The sequence below is a fragment of the Pteropus medius genome, unplaced genomic scaffold (assembly GCF_902729225.1).
Source record: "Pteropus medius unplaced genomic scaffold, Ma_sr-lr_union100, whole genome shotgun sequence".
In the NCBI taxonomy this organism is placed as follows: Eukaryota; Metazoa; Chordata; class Mammalia; order Chiroptera; family Pteropodidae; genus Pteropus; species Pteropus medius.
Genome location: NW_024352784.1, coordinates 7,420,622 through 7,446,816, shown reverse-complemented (window position 1 = coordinate 7,446,816; position 26,195 = coordinate 7,420,622). Strand labels below are relative to the sequence as shown.

At 39.5% G+C, this 26,195-nt stretch overlaps 1 protein-coding gene and 1 pseudogene across 2 annotated transcripts in view; one reads left to right on the top strand and one right to left on the bottom strand.

Moving 5' to 3' along the window:
• GAB2 (GRB2 associated binding protein 2) overlaps nucleotides 1–26,195 on the top strand; it is a 160,051-nt gene that overhangs the window by 106,434 nt on the left and 27,422 nt on the right. For both annotated transcript variants that reach the window (XM_039848144.1, XM_039848145.1), the window contains exon 2: nucleotides 3,323–3,623. In XM_039848144.1, the coding sequence (XP_039704078.1) occupies nucleotides 3,323–3,623 (301 nt within the window). The remainder of the gene's footprint in view (nucleotides 1–3,322; nucleotides 3,624–26,195) is intronic.
• On the bottom strand, nucleotides 2,459–2,531 carry LOC120590687 (uncharacterized; annotated as a pseudogene).

Here is a 26,195-nt window from a genome sequence, read left to right as displayed (position 1 = left end):
AAAGCTTTCTCCTTAATAATGTATTCAGGAATCATGTTCCCATATTCTTTTTGCATATGTGTCAGTAATCCAGCAGTGTTTTTTTCGTTTCTGTATCATGAGACACTTTCTGGCTGGAGTTCCCAGAGTTCCTTATAAATATTTATTATATGGTCACTGCGCTTACTAGAATGAAGAGAACAAGATGCTAAAGAACTCACATCATAGAGAATCCGCGGCATGCCTCTCTTCCTTATTCTCTTCTATGTAATCCTCTCGCTGTCCTTCTTTTCTCCTTCCCCACAGTGAAAGCTTATATTTTTTAATTGCACTTATTAGTTTGAATAAATTAATATATCAAGTGAAAAAAGTCCACAGATCTTTACTGAGTTTCCATAAAGGCTAAGTGCTCTGCCAGATAACTGCTGGCCACACAGGACCCTCACCTCAAGATGCTCAGACCGTGAAGCAGAGGAGGACATATAAACAATTGAAATGCCAAAGTTAAGAGAAGAAATAACCAAAGAAGGCACAGGTTGTTAAGGTAACAGAAGCCAGGAGCACCAGATCTACCTGGGGAAGTTAGTTAAGGCCTTCCAGGAGAAATGATAATTAAGCTGGCACTGAGAGGACACAGGAATTTTCCAGATAGACAAAGTGAGATAAAAGGCATTCTAGGAAAAAGCAGCAACTTGTGTAAAGATGTGAAATCATGCAATTATGTGGCACATTTGGAGAATAATAAGTAATTTGTTAGGCTTCTGTAAGTAATAATAAGTAATAATAATAAGTAATTTGTAAGTTCTGTAAGACCAGGAATTCATGTTGTATCTTCAGCATCTACAATAATGCCTGTAGCATAGTAAGCACTAAATAAATATTTACTGGATGGATGAATAGATGATGGAAGGAAGGACAGAAGGAGAAGAGGCGAGGAGAGGGCAGGGGAGGGGAGGGGAGGGGCGAGGAAGAGAACATAAAGAGGCCAGAGAGATAAGAAAGGTTCAGCGATAAAAAGCCTTGCTTAGTAACATTTAGTAAATCCTATCATGGAGAGTCAACAGGAATAGGAAGAGGTGTTGTTCATAGTCTACCTGGGAAGAAACAAATACAAAAATATATATAACATGTTGTAAAAAATGACAAGCCATGAAAGCTACATAAAAAGTGTTATGAAAGTTTAGAGGAAGTAGAGGTTTATTTCACCGGAGGGGATCAGAGAAGTTGTCATTGGAGCTAGAGTCTTTGAAGATGCTTGGTTCTGAATTGTTTGGTTTCAAAAAAAAAAAAAGACATAGATTTGGAGAGATGTGGCAGAAGAGGGATGGGAATTTGGGACTAGACTAGACAGCCTTGCCTGCTCTGTCATAAATTTATCAGCATTTTATAGGCAGCCATTTATCAGCCTGCACCATTTCCTTGGAAGCTGAACCTGGAAAGGTCTGATGTTATCTGTAGTAAAAGACTTTTTCTAAGTTATGAGGGGGTGTGTGTGTGTGTGTGTGTGTGTGTGTGTGTGTGTGTGTGTGTGTGTGGGTGTTTATGCTTGCACCTGCACACCAGTGATTTGAAGACAGTTCTTTCTACAGAGACTAGCACTGAAGGGGGTACTTCAACTGAACTCAAGCTAAACTATTAACAGTACCTTTTTAAAATGCACCTTACTCACACACTTCAATGTACAAACAGAGTTCTGTAAGCAGTGGCCCGGGGAAGACTTTAGTTGACTATAAATAAATAATACTTATTTTCCTCAGCTCTGTACCATCTGGCTATATTCTTATCTTCATTTCAGTCTAAGGCTTACTAGGCATCAATTCTGCCCCCCTGACCTACTAGATGCTGTTAGGAATTCATGTAAGAAAATGATTAATTAATAACATATTTATTGATAATCAGTTACATGCCAGGCACAATTCTAAACATTAAAGATGCAGCATGGGATAAAAAGAACCAGTCTTTGCCCGGGTGGAGTTTACATTCTGGGAGTAGAATTGTTAGGCAGCGTGAGGGCCCATTTGAATTTAAAGTGAGACCGGTCAGCATAGCTGTATAGCTGAGTGGTTCAGGCAGAGCCTTAGTCTTATCCAGAGGTTGTGGTTTTCCCAAATAAATAAGGGGATTGGAAAAAAACCAAGGGAATGATTATAATGAAAGATCACAGAAATGAAATCAGGTAGGAAGGGAAGTGAGGACAGGGGTAGAAGGTGAGAGAGAAAAGATGGTAGGATTAATGGAGTGAAAGGCCTAATGGGCTCTAAAGAATTATGATAATAATCAAGTCCTTGGCGTTTGAAGTGCCTTAGGGTTGTATACAAAGTGCTTTGGGTAGATTTGCATAATCAAAACCCTGTAGGATAGGTAGGCAGTGGTGGTGGTGGTGGTGATGTTGATTCTCATTCTATAAATGAGTCAACATCCAAAGAGGTAAATGAATCTAAAAGCACACAGCAAGTCAGTTATAGACTCCACCCTAGGCCCTTTGCACAGGGGCCAGGCTCATCTTCTCTGTCTCGTTCCAAATTTAGTATATATGCTGCCGAAATGAGCACAGTCCTAGGCTCTTTGTGATACATAACGTCTTTTCATCACTTTGTGGTGTCTGCTCATAGATTACTCCGTCTTGTTGAGAAGATAGAATGTGGAAGACAACATAGGGAACATGTAATCAAAGGTTAATTTCTATAGTATGGCATGATTTAAGTTTATTCATTCAGTAATACATATTGAGTGCTTGGTATGTGCACAGCTCTATTACAAGTACTAGGGATGTAGCAGTGAATGAGACAGGGAAACCCTAAAATTATGCTTTAGAGAAGTTTTAGAAGGGTTTCCGTGATCTTTCAAGGCATCTTGATTTGGTAAGAAACACAACGTAGTAAAAGTCAGGGAACTTGTTTTTCTGCTACTAGCTGTGTGTGACATTGTTGCTTCAACTCACCATGTCTTAGTGAGGGTCCCCATCCATAAACTGAGATGTTATGGTTTTGCAAGTCCCATCCTAAGAGTACTATGAGTTTGAGTCTGTATTCTAGCCCAATGAAATAATTGCTCTAAAGTGTTTTAGTCCTCATCTAACTTCCTGATCTAAAAAAAATGAGAACACTACAGCTCTTTTATAGTGATAAAACCCTGTTTCCATGGTAAAATGCTGTACTAACATGCATTCTAAAATTGTCCTCCATTTCTGACACTCTGGGGCAATATGAAAGGGAGACAGAGGCCACGTTTAGCCGGCAGGTGCAGCAGTCCCCATCCTTAACCTGGTGATATCTGAGGACTTGTGAAAAGCTTTGAAACAACTAATGACTTTTTTCCTCTCTTCTCACTCTTTACTCTTCAGGCCTGGAAGAAACGCTGGTTTATCCTGCGGAGTGGCCGCATGAGTGGTGACCCAGATGTTCTGGAATACTACAAGAATGATCACTCCAAGAAGCCCCTGCGTATCATCAATCTCAACTTCTGTGAGCAGGTGGATGCAGGCCTGACCTTCAACAAGAAGGAACTGCAGGATAGTTTTGTGTTTGACATCAAGACCAGTGAGCGTACCTTTTACCTGGTGGCCGAGACCGAGGAGGACATGAATAAGTGGGTCCAGAGCATCTGCCAGATCTGTGGCTTCAATCAGGCTGAGGAGAGCACAGGTACGAAAACAAACAGGGACCATCTTCAGAAGAAATCAGGTGCCTCCTAGGGGAAGCTTAGCAACTGGAGTTAAGATGAGGCCTTAAGATTCCTTGAGCAAGGAAAGCAGGCTGTAGCTAAAAGCTTTCCTCTTTAGCAAGGGGAGTAAGAGGCAAAGGGTAAGATGCGAAGGGGATGGCCAAATATTAGAGGGACCCCTGGTCCTGATTACACTCAACTAAGGCATGTTGGAGTTGTGATGAAAGTAAAGGTACTTCGTGCTGAAAGTACTTTCTTCAGGTACCTCAGCACCACCCCCTTTCTCAGTCCTGCACTTTTCTCCCTTTTCCTCAGCTCTCTAGCACTCTGTGCCCTGTTACCTGATCCCATAGGGCAGCTCTCACCTTGATTCTTTTCTTCTGGTTCATCTCTGTCCGTTCTAGCCCATCTATTTCATACCATCATGCACAGGTACACTTGCCACTTTTTTTGAGGAGTGAGTGAAGGTAGGTTCTTTGGGATTATTATTGATGTATAATCCAATTTTCATTTATATACACTTGGGAGGGAAGAGGTGAGAAGGGAACATGCCGATTTATGCTGGGGTTTTGTTAACCTTCACAAAAGAATACCTCAGTTTTTTGAGTGTGTTTCAAGTTGCAGAAATTCTTTTTGACTTTTGTTTGGACCTATCCCCAACTCTGAGAGGACTGAGGAGCAAAGTGTTTTTGAGGTAGGCAGAGAGCATAAACAAGTAGTTCTTAAACCCGGTTGTACATCAGAATTCAAGAGAAACATTTAAAAAATATTGATGCCTAGGACCCATCCCAAATCAGCTAACTAAGAATCTCTGAGGCATTAGTGTCTCTTAGAAGCTTCATTCTGAATAGCAAGAGTCCAGGTTCAGGAACCATTTTTTATATATATATTTGAAGGCCATATATAGTAGCTGTTTCTATTCATTTTTAAAATTTTTTAAATACTTTAAAAACATAAAACCAATCTTAGCTCATCAGCAATGTCAGCATCATCTGGGAACCTGTTAGAAATGCAAATTCTTGGACCCCTACCACAGACTTTCTGAATCAGAAACTATGGGGGTAGGGCCCAGTAATCTGTGTTTTTAAAAACCCCACCAGGTGCCAGTTAAGTTTGAGAACCACTAGTCTAGACTCCTGCTATTCAGAGTGGGGTTTGTGGGCCAGCAGCAGCCGTAGCTTCTCCAGGGAAACTTGTTAGGAAGGCAGAGGACTTCTTTACAGACTTACAGAATCAGAATCTGCATATTTTTCAAGCTGCTTATTTTCAAATAAACTTAGACTTGCAGAAGAATTACAAAAGTTTACAGTAAGTTCCCATATCCCTTTCCCTCAGCTTTCCCTAATGTTAACATCTTACTTAACCATGGTACAATTATCAAAACTGAGCAATTAACATTGATTGGCACAATACTGTTAACTGAACTACAGTTTATTTGGATTTCACCTGTTTTTCACCAATGTCTGCATTCTGTTCAGGATTTGATTCAGGGTACCACATTAGATTTAGTGGTCATGTCTCCAAGTCTCCTCCAAGTCTCTTGTCTTATTTGACCTTGACACTGATATAGAATCCTGGTTAGCTGTTTTGTAGAATGTCCCTCAATTTGAGTTTGTCTGATATCTTCTCATGATTCGACTGAAGTTATCAATCTTGGGGAGACAGCGTTACCACAGAGGGGATATGTCTTTCCAAGCATGTTGTATCAGGGAGCACATAATGTCAATATGTCTTATTACTGGTCTTATTAAGCTTGATTACTTGGTTAAGGTAGTATCTGCCAGGTTACTGTCTTTACTTTTATAATTAATAATTTGGAAGAAATATTTTAATGATGTGCAAATATTCTGTTTCTCCTTAAGTTTTTGCTCACAAATTTTAGCTTCCATCAATAGATCATATTTGCAACAGTTATCACTGTGGTGTTCTAAGGATGATTTTTCTCTTTCCCTCAGAATCCACATTTTATTAAGATCCCCAGGTGATTTGTATGCATATTAAAGTTCATGAAGCACTGGTCTGGATTTTTCATTCCCAGACCTGGTGGGTCATCAAAATCACCTGAAAAACTTTTTTTTTTTTTAACTTATAGGTCTGATTCCATAGATTTGATTTAGGGTATGGGACTCAATATTTTAAAGTTCCTCCTACACAATGGGATAAAATATTTCCAAATCATATATCCGAAAAAGATCTAGTATCAAGAATAAAGAATTCTTACAACTCAACAACAACAAGACCATAACCCTACTTAAAAATGGGCAATGGATTTAGACATTTTTCCAAAGATGTATAAATGGACAATAAGCACATGGAAAGATGCTGAACATCATTAGGCATTGGGGAAATGCAAATCAAAACCACAGTGAGATACCGCTTCATCCCCACTAGGATGGCTGTAATCAAAAATATGGACAATGACAAGTGTTGGCAAGAATGTGGCGAAACATACTTGCTCATACATTCCACCACATACATTGCTAATGGGAATGTAAAATGGTACACTTACTTTAGAAACAGCGTGGCAGTTTTTCAAAAAGTCAAACCTATGACCCAGCAATTCCACTCCTAGGCATATACTAATGAGAAATGAAAACATGTTCATACAAAAACTTGTGCATAAATATTTATAGCAGCACAATAATAACCAAAGAGGGGAAACTCAATGTCCATCAATAAATAAACGTGTGTGTTTTTATGTGTATACATGGATATTATTTAGCCATAAAAAGGAGTGAAATACTGATACATTCTATAACATGGATGAACCTTTAAAACAGGCTAAATGAAAGAAGACACAAAGAATCACATAGTTCATGATTTTATATACAATCAGCCTTCTGAATCCATGGGTTCCGCATACACAGTTTCAACCAACCAAGGATTTAAAATATTAACAAAAAATGTTACGTTATTGCTGATGAGTACTACATAGTTAGGCCTGTGTTGGTTGATGGTTGCATCTGTACTGAACATGTACAGACTTTTTTTCCTTGTCACTATTTCCTAATCAATATTGTATAACAACTATTTACATAACATTTACATTGTATTAGGTATTATAAGTAATCTAGAGATTATTTAAAGTATTCAGAGGGATGTGTGTAGGTTATATGCAAATATTATGCTATTTTATGTAAGAGACTTGAGCATCCACATTCTAGTATTAGCTGGGGGGGTCCTGGAACCAATCCCTGCATGTGCCAAGGGATGACTGTATATGAAATGTCCAGAATAGGCAAATACGTAGAGACAAGATTAGCGGTTGAGAGTAGGGGAATGGAGAGTGACAGCTGATGAGTTTGGGTAATAAATGTTCTAGAATTAGATAGTGGTAATGGTTGTGAATTTTGTGAATATACTAAAAACTGCTGAATTTTGCACTTTAAAATGGTAACATTTATGGTATGTGAATTATATCTCGTTGTTTTTTTTTTTTTTTTTTCAAGTTCAGGTGATTCTGACAGCCAGGTTTGGGAACCCATAGAGTTAGGGCCAGCTTCATGGGCATGTGACCTGTGCAGTCTCACAGTGCCCCACACTTAAACCTATGCTTGTTTTAACACTCTACTATTGTGGTCTTGAAGTTCTTAGTTTTGTTTAAATCATGTAAGTTTAAGGTGTACAACCTGATGATCTGTCATCTGTTTATATTGCAAAATGATTACCACAATAAGGTTAGTTAACACATCACCTCATATAGTTAAAATTTGTGTGTTTTTGTGTGTATGTGTGTGTGTGGTAACTTTTAAGATCTCTCAGCATCTTTCAAATATTCATTGCAGTATAGTTAACTGTAATCACCATGCTGTATATTACAGGCCCAGGACTTATTCATCTATATAACTTTATACCCTTTGACTTTCACCCATTTCCCCTACCCTCACTCCTAGGAACCACTAATCTACTCTAGGTTTCTGAGTTTAATTTTTTTTCAAATTTATTTTTCCCTGTCTGATTTATTTCACTTAGCATAATGACCTCTGAGTTTCGTCTGTGTTGTTGCAAGTGGCTGTATTTCCTTTTTGATGGCTGAGTGACATTTTATATATATGTACATCATATATAATATGTACACAATATATATATCATTTTATACATTCATTTATCAGGGGACACTTAGGTTTTTTTCATGCCTTGGCTTTTGTAAATAATGCTGCAGTGAACATGGGGATACAGAAGTCTGTTCGAGATAATGCTTTCAGTTTCTTCGGATATATACCCAGAAGTGTAATTACTGGATCATATTTTTAATTTTTGAAGAACATCCATACTGTTTCTCACAGTAATTGTACCAATTTGTATTCTCACCAATAGTACACAGGGGTTTCCTTTTCTCTACATCCTTGCTAGCACTGATCTCTTTTTGATAATAGCCATTTCATAGATGTGAAGTGATATCTCATTATGGTTTTAATTTGATTCATTGTTCCTTGATGATTAATGATGTTGAGTATCTTTTCAGGTATACCTCTTGGCCATTTTAATAGTATCTTTGGGAAAATATCTATTCACGTTTTTTCCCCATTTTTAATCTTTTTGTTGTTGTTGCTATTGTATGAATTTCTAGATTGTATGAATTTCTTATGTATTTTTGATATAATCCCTTATCAGATATGTAGTTTCTCTCATTCCTTAGGTTGTCTTTTCATTTCGTTGATTGCTTCTTTTTCTGTGCAGAAGGTTTTTAGTTTAACGTAACACCACTTACTGATTTTTGCTTTCGTTGCTTGTGCTTTTGGTGTCATATTGAAAAAAATTATTGCCAAGACCAATATCAAGGAACTTTTTCTCTGTTTTCTTTTCGGAGTTTTATGGTTTAGGGTTTTACATTTAAGTCTTTAATCCATTTTGAGTTAATTTTTGTGAGTGGTGTAAGATAGGGGTCCAATTTCATTACTATGTATGTGAAAATCCAGTTTTCTCAGCACCATTTATTCAAGAGACTATCTTTTCCCCATTGAGTATTCTTGGCTCTCTTGTCAAATATTAATTGACCATATATGTTGGGGTTCTCTGTTCTGTTCCACTGGTCTATGTGTCTGTTTTTATGCTAGTACCATACTGTTTTGATTACTATAGCTAATATAATGTAATTTAATTTGAAATCAGGAAGTGTGATACCTCCAACTTTGTTCTTCTTTCTCAGGATCTCTTTGGCTATTGGGGATCTTTTGTGGTTTCATATGAATTTTGGAATTGTTTTTTTCTATTTCTTTAAAAAATGCCATTGGAATCTTGATAGGGATTGCAAAAAATCTTTGGGTAGTATGAATAATTTAACTATGTTAATTCTTCCAATTTACAAACACAAGATATCCATTTATTTGTGTAGAAGTTCTTAATTCTTGAATAAGGGGCCCCACGTTTTCACTTTGCACCAGGCTCTGTAAATTATGTAATTGGTTGGGCCTGAACTACGTGTCCCGCCCTAGGAATTTTGTAATTTTTTATCTTCCCCTAAGGAAGGATTGTGAGCCCCCATTTTACTCAACTTCTTTGGTATAATCTTTGCTTCCTGTGTCAAATCTCCTGTTTTACCCAAGTCTTTGTTATTTATAGACTCGTGGATTTTGTTTTTTGTTTTTGCGTTTATTTTATTCCTGATCAAGGAATAAAATGCTCATTGGGAAAAAAAATGGAGCGGGGTTGGGGGGGAGAAAGGAATATTAAAAGAAAAGAAAAAAAAGGAGAAAAAAACCTATAGACCTCCCAATCTGAAAGCTTTCATAAATTTAAGAAATAGGTTCAAGGAATACCTCAGCTTTTTAGGAAATAGATGAGATTGGAGGGGTGGGGGGAAATAACCAGAAAATAAATTGATTTTAATTGATTATTTCCTTTTGGGATTAGGGTTGTTCCTACCAAGAAAAATATATCCTTGAGATGTAGCAAAAATTACTCTTGGTGCAGATATATTTTTTAATCACATATTTTAAAAATAATTATTGCCTGAATCCTTGTTTTTTTGATAGGAAAATTCACTTGTCCATTCAATCAGTCATTCAGCTAATTTTTATGGAGCACTTATTCCATGTCCTTATTAATAAGAGCGTGCCAGTGCTCAGACGTCAGAGTCTAGTCTTTTTTTTTTAAGTGGATTATTCTATTAGATGTTCAGTGGTTTAATTAACAGAGCCAAGGATATTAGTTATCTATGATAGAGGTTTAGGATTCTTTGTTAAATCTTTCTGATGAAGATCATAGGCTTTTCTTCCCTCTCAGAGGAGATTCAATTCAGCCACATAATAGGTTATTTTTCAATTTAGAGGCTTTCTTAAAAGTGCATTATATCCATAAAACTCTCGGGTAAGGAATTAGAGCTTAATCACCCAACTTTATGTTTTTTAGTGGAGAGTCAGGATCTGAGAAAAAGCAGGAAGGAAGTTAACATTTGACTACCTACTTTCACTTAAGTACCTTATTTCAGGGGCCCCCAACCTCCAGGCTGAAGACGGTTACTGGTCCATGGCCTGTTAGGAACTGGGCCACCCAGCAGGAGGTGAGCAGCAGACGAGCAAGTGAAGCTTGATCTGTATTTGCAGCTGCTCCCCAGCATCACTGCCTCAGCTCCACTTCAGGTCATCAGACATTAGACTCTCATAAGAACACTGGTCCCTGGTGCCAAAAAGGTTGGGGACTACTGCCTTATTTCATTTAATCACTTTTATCAACTGTGTTTCCTTTTTTTCGAATAAGGAAAATGAGTGCTTTTTCTTCCCTGCCTAGTGCTCCAGGACTAAAGGTATTCTCTGTCCACACCCCTGCCTTGGCTTGTTCAAATGGCTATCCGACACTTGTCTGCTCTGAAACTTTTTTTCTTAATAATATTTTTTATTTTTCAATTATAGTTGGCATATATTAGTTTCAGGTGTACAACATAGTAATTAGACATCTATAAAACTCATGAAGTGATCACCCCAATAAATCTAGTACCCATCTGACACTGTACATAGTTATTATAATATTATTGACTATATTCCTTATGCTATACTTTATATCTCCATGACTATTTGTAACTACCAATTTGAACTTCTTAATCCCCTCCCCTTTTTCACCAAACCCTCCCAACCCCCCTTCCATCTAGTACCCCTCAAAATGGTATCTGTATCTATGAGTTTATTTATTTTGTTCTTTAGATTCCACATGTATGTGAAATCATATGGCATTTGTCTTTGTCTGACTTATTCCACTCAGCACAATGCTCTCTAGGTCCATCATGAAATATCTTTTAACCATCCCTTTACTTTCAGTTTGTGTGTGTCTTTTAATCTGAAGTGAGTCTCTTGTAGGCAGCATGTGTAAGAGTCTTCCTGAGACTCTTCATACAACTCTGCTCTCCTTTTGGGGCTTGCTGAGAACAATCCAGTCGTATGGGTGTTAGTGTCAGCACCCGCCTTAAGTGAGTGGTGATACCTAACATTTAGTGGCCACCAAAAGAAATAACAACAGCTATGTATTGAGCATCTACCCTATGTAATATAGGGACTTTACATTAGTCCCCACTCAAAATTTACAGTAAACTTTGAGGTAGCAATGATTTTGACCCAAGGTCACACAGCTAGAAAATGACAGAGCCAGGATTCTGGTCTAACCCAGATCTGACTTGGCATTATAACAAGCTTTCTCTTTCTCCCTGACCTCCTGAAATATGAACATCTGCCAGAACCAAGTCTAGATATTTTTGCCTCTTTGGACAAGTAGACAGGACTCACTCCCTGACTCCCTTCCACCGAGAGTCCTACAGCTGGCTCAGGTTTCCCTCTTCACCGACCCATATTGCTCAAATTGTAAGGCTGGAATATTTCAATAACTTAGTAACTTCTAGGGCTTTAATGCAGTCATCAGGATCTGTCCCGTGAGTCTGTAGGCTGGGGCAAGGGTGCCTGAATTTAAATCACAGCTCTGGAATTGTGTTAACTAGCCACTCCATTTAAGTCTCAATTTCCTTTTGTCAAATAAGAATAACATTCTCTTCTCACCCACTGGGTTCTTCAGGACAGAGCTGAGACCCACTGGCAGTACCTCAAGTTTCATATTTCCTAGAGTGTTATTCACATTGTATCTTATGTAGAGGTCTCCCCTGCAGCTATGCAAAGCAATTGCTATGCTTGCTGCTTGGTCCTGTATAAATTTCTTCCTATGGACCCTCCTTCAAGCAAATACTCCCTTTTTCTTTGTTTTCTTTTTTTTTTTTTTTTTTTTTAAAGTTGCAATGGGACCCATAAAAAAAAAAAAACCTTCTTTTTTTCACTTTCAGCTGGAAGAAGTTCTGTGGCAGATGGAGTCTTTTTTTAAATCCTTCTTGCCACCCCTCAGCTTCTTCTTTCTGCTGCCACCCTCTAGTTCCTCACATATTGCATCCAAAAGTGCCTGGGATAAAACTTGTCTAGGATCGAGACCAGACCAGGAGTGAAACTGAGTCTGAATATCGACATAAGGGTGGAGGAAACAACCTTCTGATAGCAGGAATGATGCTCAAGAAGGAAAAGCAATTCCAAGAATGAATATCAAGATTTCGTATCACCTGTGTGGAGCTTGTTTTTTTGTTGTTGTTGTTGTCCATGTGTATGTGTGTGTTCACGCGTGTGGACAAGCAAAAATAAGAACCATACCTTCCTCTGGGAATCAAAACCGCCTTCAGCCCCCAGAGTAAGGGAGCAGAAAGCTGCTCCGAGCTGTGTTTATGAGCAGGCGGGTCCAGGTCCTCACATTTGCGGCCCAGTCATGGGCAGCTGTCCCTGAACAGATGTACCACACACAAAAAGAACCAGCTCTCAGTAAAGAACTTTGATGAATTATGCATGGGCTCAGGAGTCATCCACTACTGGGAAAGCCCTCACCCCTTTGAATCCTCTCAGCTGAGGACTTCTTCCCTTTTATCCCCTCCTTCCTTCATTTATTCAGTAGCTATTCCAGGGCCTGCACAGCCGGTCTCATATGGACTCTGAAAGGCAGGTTAGTTGCACTAAGTCCCAGCCCTGCCAGTTATTCGCTCTATGATGTTGAATAAGTAACTTTATCTCTTTGAGGTTTTATCATCTGCAAAGTGGAGATGATGCTCCCTCACAGACTTGTTGGGAGGAAGCTAGGAACACGTATAGGCGCACAGTGTGAACACTAGTAGCTCGTTGCACTGTTTTTCATGCAGTGGTTGTGGTGATAATGGTGATTTTTATATCAGTGGGTCAAGATGACCAGGATATAATTAATTAAAGTATCTGGTATTATTAGGAACTTTAGTCTACAAAAAACTTCAGGAGTCTCCTTTGAGTATAAAGAAACAAAATAGGCTAGGCGGGCCTGCTAAGCATTATTCCTGTTGCACAAGCGAGGAAGCTGCGGTTTAAAGGCACTGAGTGGCGGTGCCAGTGTTGCCGGCTCTAGAATCCAAGGCTTTCAACGTCATCCTGGGGCTGTGTGCTCTAACTCTTTCTCGTTTATCCTAATCCCTTTTCACAGACCTATTAACCGTAGCTGCTTGTAAGTCACAAAATAGCCGTCAAGGAGGAGAAGTAAGAAGTTTATAAATCAGCTGAGAACTGACCATTTGGAAAGTAAAGTGCCATCTGTACATTAGCATTAATCTCTGAGGCCTAAATTAGCCAGATAACATGATCCATCTTAGAGCGGCCACAAACCACTGTGACCCAGAGCTCAGAGACTTTAGGTCACCAGAGAGCCCCGTTTGTAACTCTTGCCGATTTTGAAATAAGGCCAGAGCCTTCTCCATCTTGTCTATTATTTTAGCTTTTTCCCTTTTTCTTGAACTCTTTGGCAGGAATTTCACGGCAGTCACATGTCTAACTCTAGGGAATGAAGACTTTTCAGAGTTCCAACAAACTGTTCTTTATCTCTTCCCCACCTTTTCCCTACTAAAATTTTGGGTGAGGCTGTCCTCCCCTTCTTAAATATTTTTTAAATATTTAAACTTCTAGAAATCCATGAATCTCCTGAGTAACTCAGCAGCAGAGTTATTTTAAGTCCTGCTCCCATCTGAGATCAAGGGTACTTGTAAGAATGCTTTTGGGGAGATCATCTGCCTCCAGAGGAAGAATGTTACCGGGGGTGGTCTTCAAACAGCTTCTTCCTCTCCAGAGAGAATGACTGGTGCTTAAAGGTCAGGACCCCTTATTCCAGCTGGATTTCTGACAGCAGGGAGGGCTTCAGTGGAGCCAGGGAGTCCACTCAGATGCCTTCTGGTGACCTTGGCCCTTCCCCCGATGCAATGAGTGGGAGAGCCAGGGGAGAGGCTGGGAGTGGAGGAGGGTGTGGAGGAAAGAGGCCTTCCTTGGAGACCTTGCCCTTTCTCTCTTCTCATCCTTGGGAGGACCTTTTCCTCCCTTGTTCCCTCCCCTACCGCTTGCTAAATTTTTTAAACTGATCTCAGACCTCTCTACCCCTCCGGGATACCCTTGTTGGAAGCTTAGAGCAAACGTGGGAGGTAATATGCAGCTTCTCCCCAAGCTGACACAGGTCCCTTGAGGAGGAAAGAACAGTGGAGACAGACCCGGGCCCCAGCCCAGAGGCGGAGGCTGCTGTCTGAATCACCCACCCTTTTTTTTTTCCACTGAGACAATGAAGAAAATAAACATCCAGACTAGTTTCCAGCCAGATCTGAAATCCTCATGCTTTAAAAAAAAAAAAAAAATGTTATTTTAAATAGCCCTGAAATATCAGGCCTTCCTCCTCAATCTTTTGTTTGTTTGTTGATTTTTGTCTACAGCTGGGTCTGGTCACCCTGAGAGTAGGCTTTGAGTTGGGACGTGAACTCCATAAAATCCCCACAGACAGTCTGCATTGTCTTGGAACAGGCTGCAGCCCTGATCTTCAGGGAAGTCCAGACCCTCTGGAGGAGGAAAAGGAGACAGGGAGAAACCCGACCCTCTTCTCTTCATCCTCAGCCTTGATATTTCTTCCTGCTTTCCCTTTTATACCAGACACTCCCCCTCACCACCCCAGCCAGCCAGCATAGATTGAATCTAGTGTTACCTGCCAAAACCCACAGACTGTTGGAGATGCAAGCATTTCATCCTAACTCCTCAACAGCAGCTTTGGATAGCTCAAACATCTCTGATTTTACCCCACCTTTTGTTGTTTTGAGTGCTTCTGATTATCCCTAATGAAGGAGAGTAAAAAAAAAAAAAAAACACTGTTGAATTGGTCCCAGACCAGATACCAAAGCCCAATGTAACCGTAATTTTTGGCAAGAGGTAGAACTAGAACTTTGAGTTTAGTGGTAAGGTCACCTTGGACTTCTGAAGATCTTGACTGTGATTACACATACAGTTACGTACAGCCCTACTTAGAACTCTGAACTCTGCAAAATCAGTGTGTACGGTCATCTCTAGGGTTTGAATTGGGAGTCAAAGTTCTGGTTTTTAATTTCAGCTTTGTTACCGATTCAGTGTGTAGGTCTTAGTTTCTTCAACAGTGAACTAGGAATTTGGGGACCGAAACAGTGATTTTTCAAACTTTTTTTTTCTTGCATTGCTTGTTAACCAGATCCGACATGGAACACTGCATAAGAAACAGGTGAGAGGGAGCTGCATTGGAAATTGCAGGGGGCGAGAGTCATGTGCTACAAACTAGACCAGGAGCCAAACGGCCTGCCACTCTTTCTCTGCCATGGTAGCCTGCGAAGCCTGCAACACAGTGTGAAAATATTGATCTGTGGCAGATATTTCAAAACAGGGACCCGCAGACCCGTGGTGAACTATGAAAATCTCCCTCAGTCCACAACAAAAATGAAAAACTTGAGAAAGATATAGTCAGTTTTCATAAAGCTAAATGTGGTCAGATTTCAAAACTTTCTTTTTAAAACTTTCCTTATTCAGTTTCTCTTTGTATAAGTGTGAACGGTAGGTAAAGTGTCCGTGTGTGTGAGAGAGAGAGAGAAATGGAAGTCACAGTAAAAATGACATAATTTTTCCATATTTGACGTAATTAAAATTGTTACCCTGTGTGTCATTTTTAAAAGTGTATAAACACAAACAAAGAGGCAGTGTTTTAGTGCATCCATAAAATGAAAAAGTCTGAGAAACAGTGATCGAGAGATTATGTTGGTGTCAGGGTCACCTGATCCCTGGCCTCTGCTTCTGAACCTATGGCTAGAGGCCTTTGAACTCTACCTTCAGGCTCAGGCACACCCTGGACACCAGCATAAAGTTGGTGCTCTGGGTTCTTTTGTCCCTTTTGCTCAATTCCCTACTCTTGAGTGCAAGCTAGGATAAGCCCTGGTATTTTGCCTACTACTCCTGTTCTTGAGTCATTTCCCTGTTAACCTGCCTGTAGTCTCAGGCTCCACCTAGGACTGGACCTTCCCCTGCTTTTATTTAGCCCATCTCAGAGACCACAGTCTTACCCAAACCCCGAAGCCAGCAACTGGAGCCCCACTACACAGTGGCAGACTTCTGGGTTTTCGGTGGCCTGTCTGCTTGAATTTCTGAAGAAAATCTGCTTCTGCTTTCCCTAAATATGCTTCCTCCCCCTAGGCTCTTCTGCTCACGTTTCTAGTTGATGCCCAGTTTCTGTTTTTGTGTTCAGTCATTCAGCATACCAAGTCCCTGTTTTCGTCAGGTCCTATTCTAGCACAAGTGCCAGAGAATAGCACGAGACATGGGCCCGCTCTCCATGAACTCTGAGCCTTGTCGTGTTCTCCAGTTGATGTTCTCTCTGCCAAACTACCGTTGAAACTCTTTTTAGTGACTGCCTGCCTCCTCCATATCCCACTCTAGGCCCCAGATGCCAAGATTTACCTTTCAACTGACTGTGCCCAGATAGATGCAAAATAGATCTAGCATATCAAAAATTTGAGGTTAACCTCAATGTGTAAAGAAACAAAAATTTTTTAATTTCTGAATTTAACTTCAATATCAAGGCCCCATCTGGCCAGTGATAGAAACTGAAGTTTTGATCAACTTAGGATAAAATTAGTCAATACAGAATTTTTCATTTTTCTCAGTTAATTCAGGTGTCTTTTTTTTTTTACATAAATGGAACTGTATATACCAGATATTTATTTTTTTATTTTTCCAGCTTTATCCAGGTATAATTGACAAAACTATATATGTTTAAAGTGTACGTAGTGATGATTTGATATATTTATACATCGTGAAATGATTACCACAAGCAAGTTAATTAATACATTCATCATCTCAAAATTTATGTTTCTCTTGCTTTCTCCATGGGCTGCTTGCTATTCAAGTTCCTAGAGGCTTAGGGAACTGGAAACAGTTCTTTGAGACTAGAGCACAGAGTTTGGGGATAGGGGAGGAAATGTGTGAGAGACTTGAAAAGGAGAACATGACTCTTTCATAATTCTATCACCACATTAGTAGAGACACATAGTAGCTGCCCAGTGAATATTCAAACGAATGATGTAGTTATACTGTTTCGTTGTAACTTTGTAAATAGTCATACAAAAATATAGTTTAAAAGATTCCAACTTATTTTCAAATATTGTTGTTTTGAGTCATTCACTGTTGAGAACAGAAAAAAAGAAGTTTCAAAAATATTCTAACCTTATTTACAAAACATGGGGTCTAAAATTCTGTATATTGAAGCAATGGTATAAATGTACTAATGGTATAATGAAAGAAAAGAAGAAAAACTCATCAAAACGGATAATGTACTAACTAGGCTGAAGAGACAAGGTATGCCAGTGACCCAAACTTTAGTTTACATATCTGTCATTTGTTTGCTCTTGTACCATCTTCTCACACTTTTGTGGATGAGGTCAGTGAACAAAACTCTTCATGTCTGGTGAATCATGTTAGCCAAACAGTCAAGACAGAAAAGGGAGTAGATTTCATAGCATGAGAAAATTCTGGGATATTAGATCTTGGAGGGCCCTAGACAGTGTCTGGTTCCAAACTCCTCAAATGACAAAATATCCAGAGGTGAAGAGAAAGGATCACACAGCTAACTGGCAGGGCTAGAGTTGAAACCCAGGGGTTTTTTTTTTAACTTTTAGCTAGTATTCCCGATGATGTTAATAGTGATACCATCTTGCATTTGTATAATAAGGCCGTATGATTTATAAAGTGCTTTTATATCGTCTGGTTTCAAAAGCTGATTTTGTACAAAAAGCATGAGTCTTAGAATCCTATAATACATGAACCCACAACATTGATGAGTTCAAATGAAACATCATCTTGGTAAGTTAATTTGCTTTTTTGAGCCTCAGTTTCTTCATCAATAAAATGAGTTTTCTTCACAAGATTATTATGAAGATTACATAAGAATCCACTTAAAGCACATAGCACAGTGTTTGATTTATGATAACCACATATTAAAAATCTGTTGAATGTATGGCTCATAAATTGTTGCTGCCTTCTCTAGGATCTTCACAGCAGTCCTTTGAGTATGTATACCATGCTATTCTTATCTCCCCAAAACCAAAACATCCTAAATAACCTTCTCTCTATTTTGCCCAAACTCAAAAACATTTTTACTATGTGTGATTAATATTTTATCAAATAAACCTTACTGACTTTCCCGATTTGAGATGCATCATATGTAAGTCGTTAAGGTGCTCAGAAACAAAAATATCTTTTTAAATACGACTACTAATAATAAAAGCTAATATTTACGTAGCGCTTACTATGTACAAGGCAGTATTCTAAGCATTTTACATGTCTTAACTCATATAATCCTGTGACGTAGATACCTATTATTATTCCCATTTTACAGGTGAGGAAATTGAAGCACAACTAGTAAGTAAAGGAGCTAAGATTCAAACCCAGTCTGGCTCCAGAATGCATGCTCTTAATCCATACACAGAGCTTCTATTTGTGCACAGAGACCTGGGAAAGACTCACTGCCATCTCTGATCTTTTGTGATGACCTGCTCTGGCTTGGCCAGTGTGCTGCTCTCCCTACATCTCTTTAAGAGGGTATCACACAGAGTTCTTACTGCCTTTAATTTCAACCTAAGCCAGCTTTTCTCCATTGACCTAAGCCATAGCTTCAGTTTTCTCTGAATCTAGGACAGATGTTTTCACGCCCACTAGAGTCCACGTAATTATAAACAGCTGGGAGGCCAGCTGTGGGGCTTGGCTATTGATGGATACATTTCCCCCTTAAATTTGTCAGCATTGGCCGGCCCTCTGGACAAAGGACATATTTCTCATATCATTGGTGATCTGCGTGGAAAAGGCTTTGGACTGAGGGAGCAGAGACCTGGGTTCTGATTTTGGGTCTGTGGTTTACTTGAAGTATGAACCTGGGCCAACCATTTGTTCATCAAGCACTGTTTTAGATACTAGGTATGTTAGCTAAGGTTCTCTGTGAAGAAGGCGTCAGGATGAGTTTAGACGTGCCAGAGATTTATTGGGTTAAACACCTGTGAGGGACAATGGGGGGGAGAAAGTGGGAAAGCCTTCCATGGAATGCAGGTCTGACACCTATGAAGGAGAGACAGCAGGAAGAGTTAGACTGCAATGCAAGGTAAGACAGTTTCAGCCAGATCATTGGAGATTGTCAAGCCAAAGTCTCCCATTAAAGGAGTCCCGTGTCTCACATTCTTTGTCACTGGATGAGGACAGCCCACGAGGAGCTGACGGGATGCAGAATGCCAGCAGCTGGGGCTGTCAGTCCATTATGCTACCTATATCAGGAGATCTGAGAGGCATATTTTAGCAGCCACCACACTGAAGCATCAGTGATGAACAGGACATGTAAGTTTCAGACACTTAAAGAAGCTTATATTTAAGAGGGTAGAGATGGATCAAAAACAAAAATGTTTAAGTAGTAACAATAAGTGAGTGCTTTGATGCAAATAAAATAAGGTAATGGGATAAGGAGTAACGAGAAAGCCATTTAGTTTGGGTGATCAGTAAAGACCTCTCTAGGTCTTGGTTTCTTTATTAGTCATATTTAAATAGTTTTCCTTTTTAATTCCACCAGATATTTGTGTAGCACTTGTAACTTAAAAGCATATGCTTCTCATCTATCGCATATAGAGCTGCATAATAGAACGTATCCTCAACATTGTGCAAAAAAGAATTGAGTTCGAATTCTGGTTTGGGGATTTTCCTAAGAGCCCTGTAACATTAAGTCATTTCATTTGAGTTTTAGTCTCTTCATATATTAAATGAATTTGCAAAGATCACTGCCATGCCAACTTTTCAGGGCTATTATAAATATCAAAGTTGTTGAGAGCAGCCTACAATTGGCAAATAATTTTTTAAATTTATTTTATAATAGCATAAAAAAATAAAATACTTAGGAATCAATTTAACCAAAAAACATGTAAAACTGCTATATAGAAAATGACAAACATTACTGGAAAAAAATTAAAGGAGACACAGTAAATGGAGAGATGTATCAATATGTCAATTCTCCCAAAATTTATCTATATTCAGTCTGTCTCTGGCATAATCCCAGCAGGCTTTTTTTTGGTATCCCTTGATACCAAAGCAAGTTAGAAAGTTGAGTCCTGCCAGGCTCTCTGCCCCTGCAGTCCTCCGCTCACCACACAACGGCCATTTGAGTCCATTTGTACCATCTGGGATCAGTTCTGACTCTGGTCAACCCCTACAGGTTTGTGAACACAGAACTTAAGATCTTCTCCCACACTGGGTTACCTCCCATGGTAGAGTGCTGAGGGAGAACTTCCACTTGTAAAGCGCCAATGTAAAAGGGCTGTGGCATTTCTTTATTCCATAGGACAACCCTATAAGTGGCTTATAAATTAGGACTCTTAGATTCAAATACCATCCCTACATTCCACAGCTGGTAAACTAAGATTCAGATATCAGTATCCATGTTCCTTTCCCTATACTACACGGCCTCTCCTAAAGCCAAATTTCTGCTTCAGATAATGCTGCAGGTCTCTTAATGCCTGGGCAGGCTAGAACTCTTAGAACCCCAGCCTCACCATCCAGACTAGAGCAGTTTCAGATATTGTTCTTGTGATTATTGCCACTGCTAACAATTCTCGATAAGCTCCCACCATTATAATGTCTGACACTTGTGTTCCACCCTGCCAGTTGTCTTAGTGAAAGTCACTGTAAAAGAAGGAGGGGGAAACTTACCTCCGATTAAAGTTGGTTAGCTTAAAAATACAGTGATATGTTTTCAGTATTTTTGTGGAAAGGTCACAGGGTCAAATGCATCGTTTACATTTGAGCTTATGATGCCGACTAGATGGAGTGATCCCTATGAGAATACCTGTGGGTTCCCAAAGTTCCTTGGGGGAAGGGAGAAGTGCTGCCTTGAATATAAATTTGCTCTTTCCAACTGCAGCATAAGCTCATAGAGCAAGGACAAGATCCACCCTTTTTGATGGCCCGCAGCTCCTAGCATAGTGTCCACAGTCAGTGCTCATGACCCTAAGCAAATGACAAGAGTGCTTCATTCCAAATATAAATTAACTCTTTGAGAGGGACCACCCAGCCAACCCAAGCCCAACTCTAAGGAGCAGGAGTAAGGTCTGTCACAAGTGAGGTGTGCCTTAGATGTGGCAGACGAGAAACAAAGCTTGTAACCTGATCTAAAATGAGCAGGACCATGCATGGCTAAATATAGACTGGCTGTCCGAAAACAGGAACACATAGCCCAGGAAACCTCACGAAGTGACAACAGTTTCTTCCACCCTAAAGAACAGTTTACGTTTGGATTCTGGAGCTATTCATTTATTCTTCCAAACTAAGGAGGAAAGATTTGGACAAAACTTACTGCCATGGTGTATTTATTGAACACCTTCTTGTTTTAATCTGGGAATTTACTAGTCACAGATCCTTGTGCTAAACCCCATCAAAGAAACAGAGATGATCTAGATCCTGACTTCTAACAGCTCCCAGTCTAGTTTTGTATGACAGATTTGTGAAATCCCAATATAAAATAAACGACAAAATGAAGTCCTAGAAAAGATGTAGAAGAAGAAGGCATGATTCATTCTAGCTAGAGACCTTACGGGAAGCGTGGCATTGGCTCTGGGCCTTAGTTTCCCATCTCTAAAATGAGATGCTTCAATGCAAAGAAGGTTACGTAAGGATGTGTGACCAGAGACTGTGACATTCCTCTAAACTACTGCCACTTACTCTCTTTCTCTTATGCCCTTCATGAAATTGATTTCTGCTGAAGTGTACCAGAGATCATGTGCATCAAGGTCAGGATGTACTGACATGGCTCTCAGAGCTCTGAGATGGTGTCCTTTCTCAGATCCTTGCTCAGAAGGGGGCAGGGGAGGAAGGATAAGCAGAGTCTCTGAAAGGTCTCACGGTATCTCATGTTACTGCCTGTCTCTGCCTCCCCTTTTTTTCTCTGCTTTATAGTTTTTATAAACACTAGGAGACTTACAAAATGGGGAATTATTTATACTAGCCTTTAGTAGTTTGATCCAGCAAACCTTTATTTACCATGCAAATGTAACATTATAAACTCATAACAAGATAACAGTCCTGCCAGCTGGTGTCTTGGTAATCAGATCTGCTGACTTGATTGCCCACCCCACCCCCATGCATTATAGAGAATACATCTTCATTTACATTGATTTACATACATTTTTCTTTTTGTACAGTAGAAAGATCCCCAGACTGGATATGAAGTCTAATTTCAGGGTTCACGTCTGACCCACAGTATGGCATGGGACAAGTAGCCTTACCTTTTTGGGCCACAATTTCTCCAACTGCAAATGAGAGATTTGAGGGATGAGGAGAGTGGCAGTGATAAATGAGCATTTGGACTCCGGGGTCCCTTCCAATTGCCACATTATATGAGTTATTGTGTAGAGTGAAGCCCTTTCGTATCTGGCCTTAAATTTACGAATAACTCCTATAATGATGTGTGTCAGAGGATTGGGGGGATTTTTCCTTCTTAAATAATTTCAGGCTTGTGACTGTGAGTTAAAAGGATCTGGACCTGTTGATCCAGTCTTACCCTCAGCACCTGTCAGCATGCTTTGGTTTTTTTAGAACTCTCCACTTATCCAATTCTTGTTTTTCAATTAGCTTTCTAGAGGGAGGACCACTCATCCCATAGAATCCTATATCTATACTGTTTTAAATATTATTTCATCAACCATCTTCTCCTTATTAGAACTCTTAGAATTTTACACCATTCCACCTCTAGAAGTAAACCAGGGAGTGAACAGTGTCAAGCCAACAACTATTTATTGAGTATTTCATAATTACTGTTCATCCATATTTCATCTCAAGAAATACTCAAAAGGACCCTGTGTGAGATGGGTATTCTCTTTGGCATTTGATAGAATGGAAGTGAAGTTCAGAGAGATTAAAAGTTTTGCCCAAGGCCCTGTGGTAAAATAGTTTCAGAACCTGGACTCCCATGTTTCTGAACCCACGTCAGGCTCTTTCTGTTACACATTGTTCCTTTGGAGTTGGCCATGGTCAGATGATCTGAAAGGCCAGTGAGAACATGGACGATTTCCAATTTAAAATTCTGATGATACAAAGAAAGATTTTTGAAAGAATTTGTTCTTTCATTTGGCTTTCAGAGCTTGCTTTGCCCTTGATTTTTCAGTGACTCTAACCCTTCTACCTCTGCCTTGGAATTAAGAACCAGAGATTGTTAAAAACCAGACCAGTAGATCTTCATCTAAATCTTCGTATAAACATGACTCATTAGGTTTTACGTGGAACAGCTTTCTTAAGTTTTCCAAAGATGACTTTGATGTGTATCCCTGATCTAATCCAAGTTCTTCGTTTTATAAATAGAGAAGATGAGGCCCAGGAAGATGAAATGGCATGCCTAAGGTCACTCAGCCTATTGGCAACAGAACCAGGCCTAGACCCTCATTCTGTTATTCGACCCTGCTTCTCAGAAGGCTAATACCATTTACCTCATAGAGATCTCGTGGGAACTCTTTTCTCAACATAAGTGAAAAGAATAGGCTTTGAAAACAGAGATCTGTTTCAGATCTAGGGTCTGCCACTTTCTAACTGTATGACCCCAGAGCATATTATTAACTCGTCTGAGCTTCAGTTTCTTTCTTTCTTTTTTTTTTTTTAGCTGCAGTTTCTTCATCCAAAACTAAAAAATAAATGAGTGGAGGTAATAATAGCTACCTCACAGAGTAGACTAGAGACACATAGTAGGGTGCTTAGTAAATGAAAGTTGTGATTATAAGTCAATATTATCCTTTTTGTTCTCATTTGTTTTTCATATAACATCTATACAGGGGATAGCTGCGACTAAAACTATGACAATTACCTTCCAAGCATCCACTCTAGCTTGGAAAGAAACGCCATTCCTCTTGGTCACTTTCAAGGTTGCATCCAGTCCCAGGTGTACTCCAGGAATGGGAGCAGTAAGAATGGTGGGGTGCTGTGCTAAGTGCTCTATGTATATGATCTCTAGTCCTCACAGAAGCCCTACAAAGTATGTATTTCCCCTGTTGACCAAGTGAGGATCAAAGAGGTTTACTAACTCCTAACAGAGCTAGGAGTTAGCAGAGCCAGGCTTTGAATCTATCCTGGCTCTAGCATGTGCTTTCATCCACCACTTTATGAGTTCTGAGACCCACTGAGGCTTGGGGTGGGGATTTGGGGGGAAAGGGTAAAGATAAAAAGGGCATTGAGATAAGGGAACTAGTCATTATTTGGCCAGTCATCTTTTCCAGAAAGTCCCGCCAACCGCCCCTTTCCTGCCGCTGTTATCACTAGCCAGTTGATGGCTGGGCCGGGCTGGGCTGGGCCCCTCTACTGAAATCCTTCAGAGCTTTCCTGTTCTAGAGTTTTGCAAGAAGGTGGGAGGAGTGTTTGTATGCTGGGCAGGCTTCCCAGGGGTGATTGTGGAAAGGAAGGGGAGTGATTTTGTAGGGCTCTAAAAAGAAGCCAGGAAGAAGAGGAAAAAATAAAGCCCTGTTTAAAAGAAAACAAATTGACTCAGGCATTTTCTGGCATGATCTTTAGTCTAGACTTGAAGATAGAAGCCCAGGCCAGCAGTCTGGAAATATCCATTTTCTTCTTGCTGTATTACTGACCTTCCTAATGACCTAAGACACATCATTACAGCCACGCACCAAAAACAGCTAGGCACACGTTATTTAATGTTTTCCTCTGTCTCTACCATTTTTTCCTTCCCTCGGGTGGTACCCACACAATAAAAACAAATCCTTGGAGCAGTTTATGCTAGTGAACTGGTTTGTTTCAACACCCTTATTTCATTCGTCTTTTAAAACAGCCTCGTGAGATAGGCCAGAGCTCATCCTCCCAACTTGACAGGTGTGGAACCAAAGCTGAGAGAGACCCATCTGCCATCCCACAGCTAGTCAATGGCAGCTGGAGCTGGATCCCCAGTCTTCTGATTCTCCCATCACTGAGCGTGGAATTTCAACCACTTGGGTCTTTTGACCCCAAACCATGCATTCTTGCTATTTTGTTTTGCTGAAATTCCCATTGCCCTGCTATGATTATGGGGTGACGCCCTGAATTTATTATGGGGTTGGAGTATGGAGAACTGAAGGTAGGAAATGTCTCTTACTCAATGTACTTTAGTAAGGACTTGGTATTTCAGAGAGGAAATAAAAACTAAAGGTCAGATGTCTTTCATTAGATAACTGTTAATCTGTTGGATATACTTAACACTTCATGCTTTGCAAAGGGCTTATGCATATGTATGTGTATGTTTTTTAAGTGCACACGCCATATTATCTATCACCCATTTAAAGTGTAAGTCAGTGTTTTCTAGTATATTCACAGGGTTGTGCAACCACTACCACAATTTAATTTTGGGACATTTTTATCGTCCCCAAAAGAAATCTCTTACCCATCGGCAACAACTTCCCATTCCCCATCCTCACCCCAGCCTTAGGCAACCACTAATCTACTTCTCTGTCTCTATAAATTTAGCAATTCTAGACATTTCTTATAAATGAAATCTAGCTTCCTTTTATTTAGCATAGTGACTTCAAGATTCATACATGTTGTAAACATGTATTCATACATTTTTACTGCTAAGTAATATTCCATTATACAGATATGCCACATTTTATTTATATATTGATCAGTTTATAGGCATTTGGGTTGTTTTAACTTTGGGCTATTATGAATAATGCTATTGTAAACATTCGTATACAAGTTTTTGTGTGGACATATGTTTCTGTTTCTCCTGGATATATACCTACAAGTAGGATTGCTGGGTCATATAATAACTCTCTGTTTAACTTTTTGAGGAACTGTTAAAATGTGTGTGTTTATAAATTTACTGAGATATATTTCCCATACCATGAAATCCACTCATTTAAAGTATAAAATTCAGTAAACCAGTATATTCACAGGGTTGTGCAACTGTAACCACAGTCTTATTTTAGAATATTTTCGTCACCCCAAAAAGAAACAATATACTCATTAGCAGTCACCATCTATTCCCACTCCCCCACCCCCCAGACAACCAGTAGTCTACTTTCTATCTTTATGGCTTTACCTATTCTAGACTTTTCACATAAATAAAATCATACAACCTGTAGTCTTTCATCACTGGCTGCTTTCGCTTAGCTTAGAGTTTTGAAGATTCATCCATGCCGTAGCATGTATCAGTATTTTTTTCATTTCTATGGCTGAATAATATTCCATTGTATGGCTACA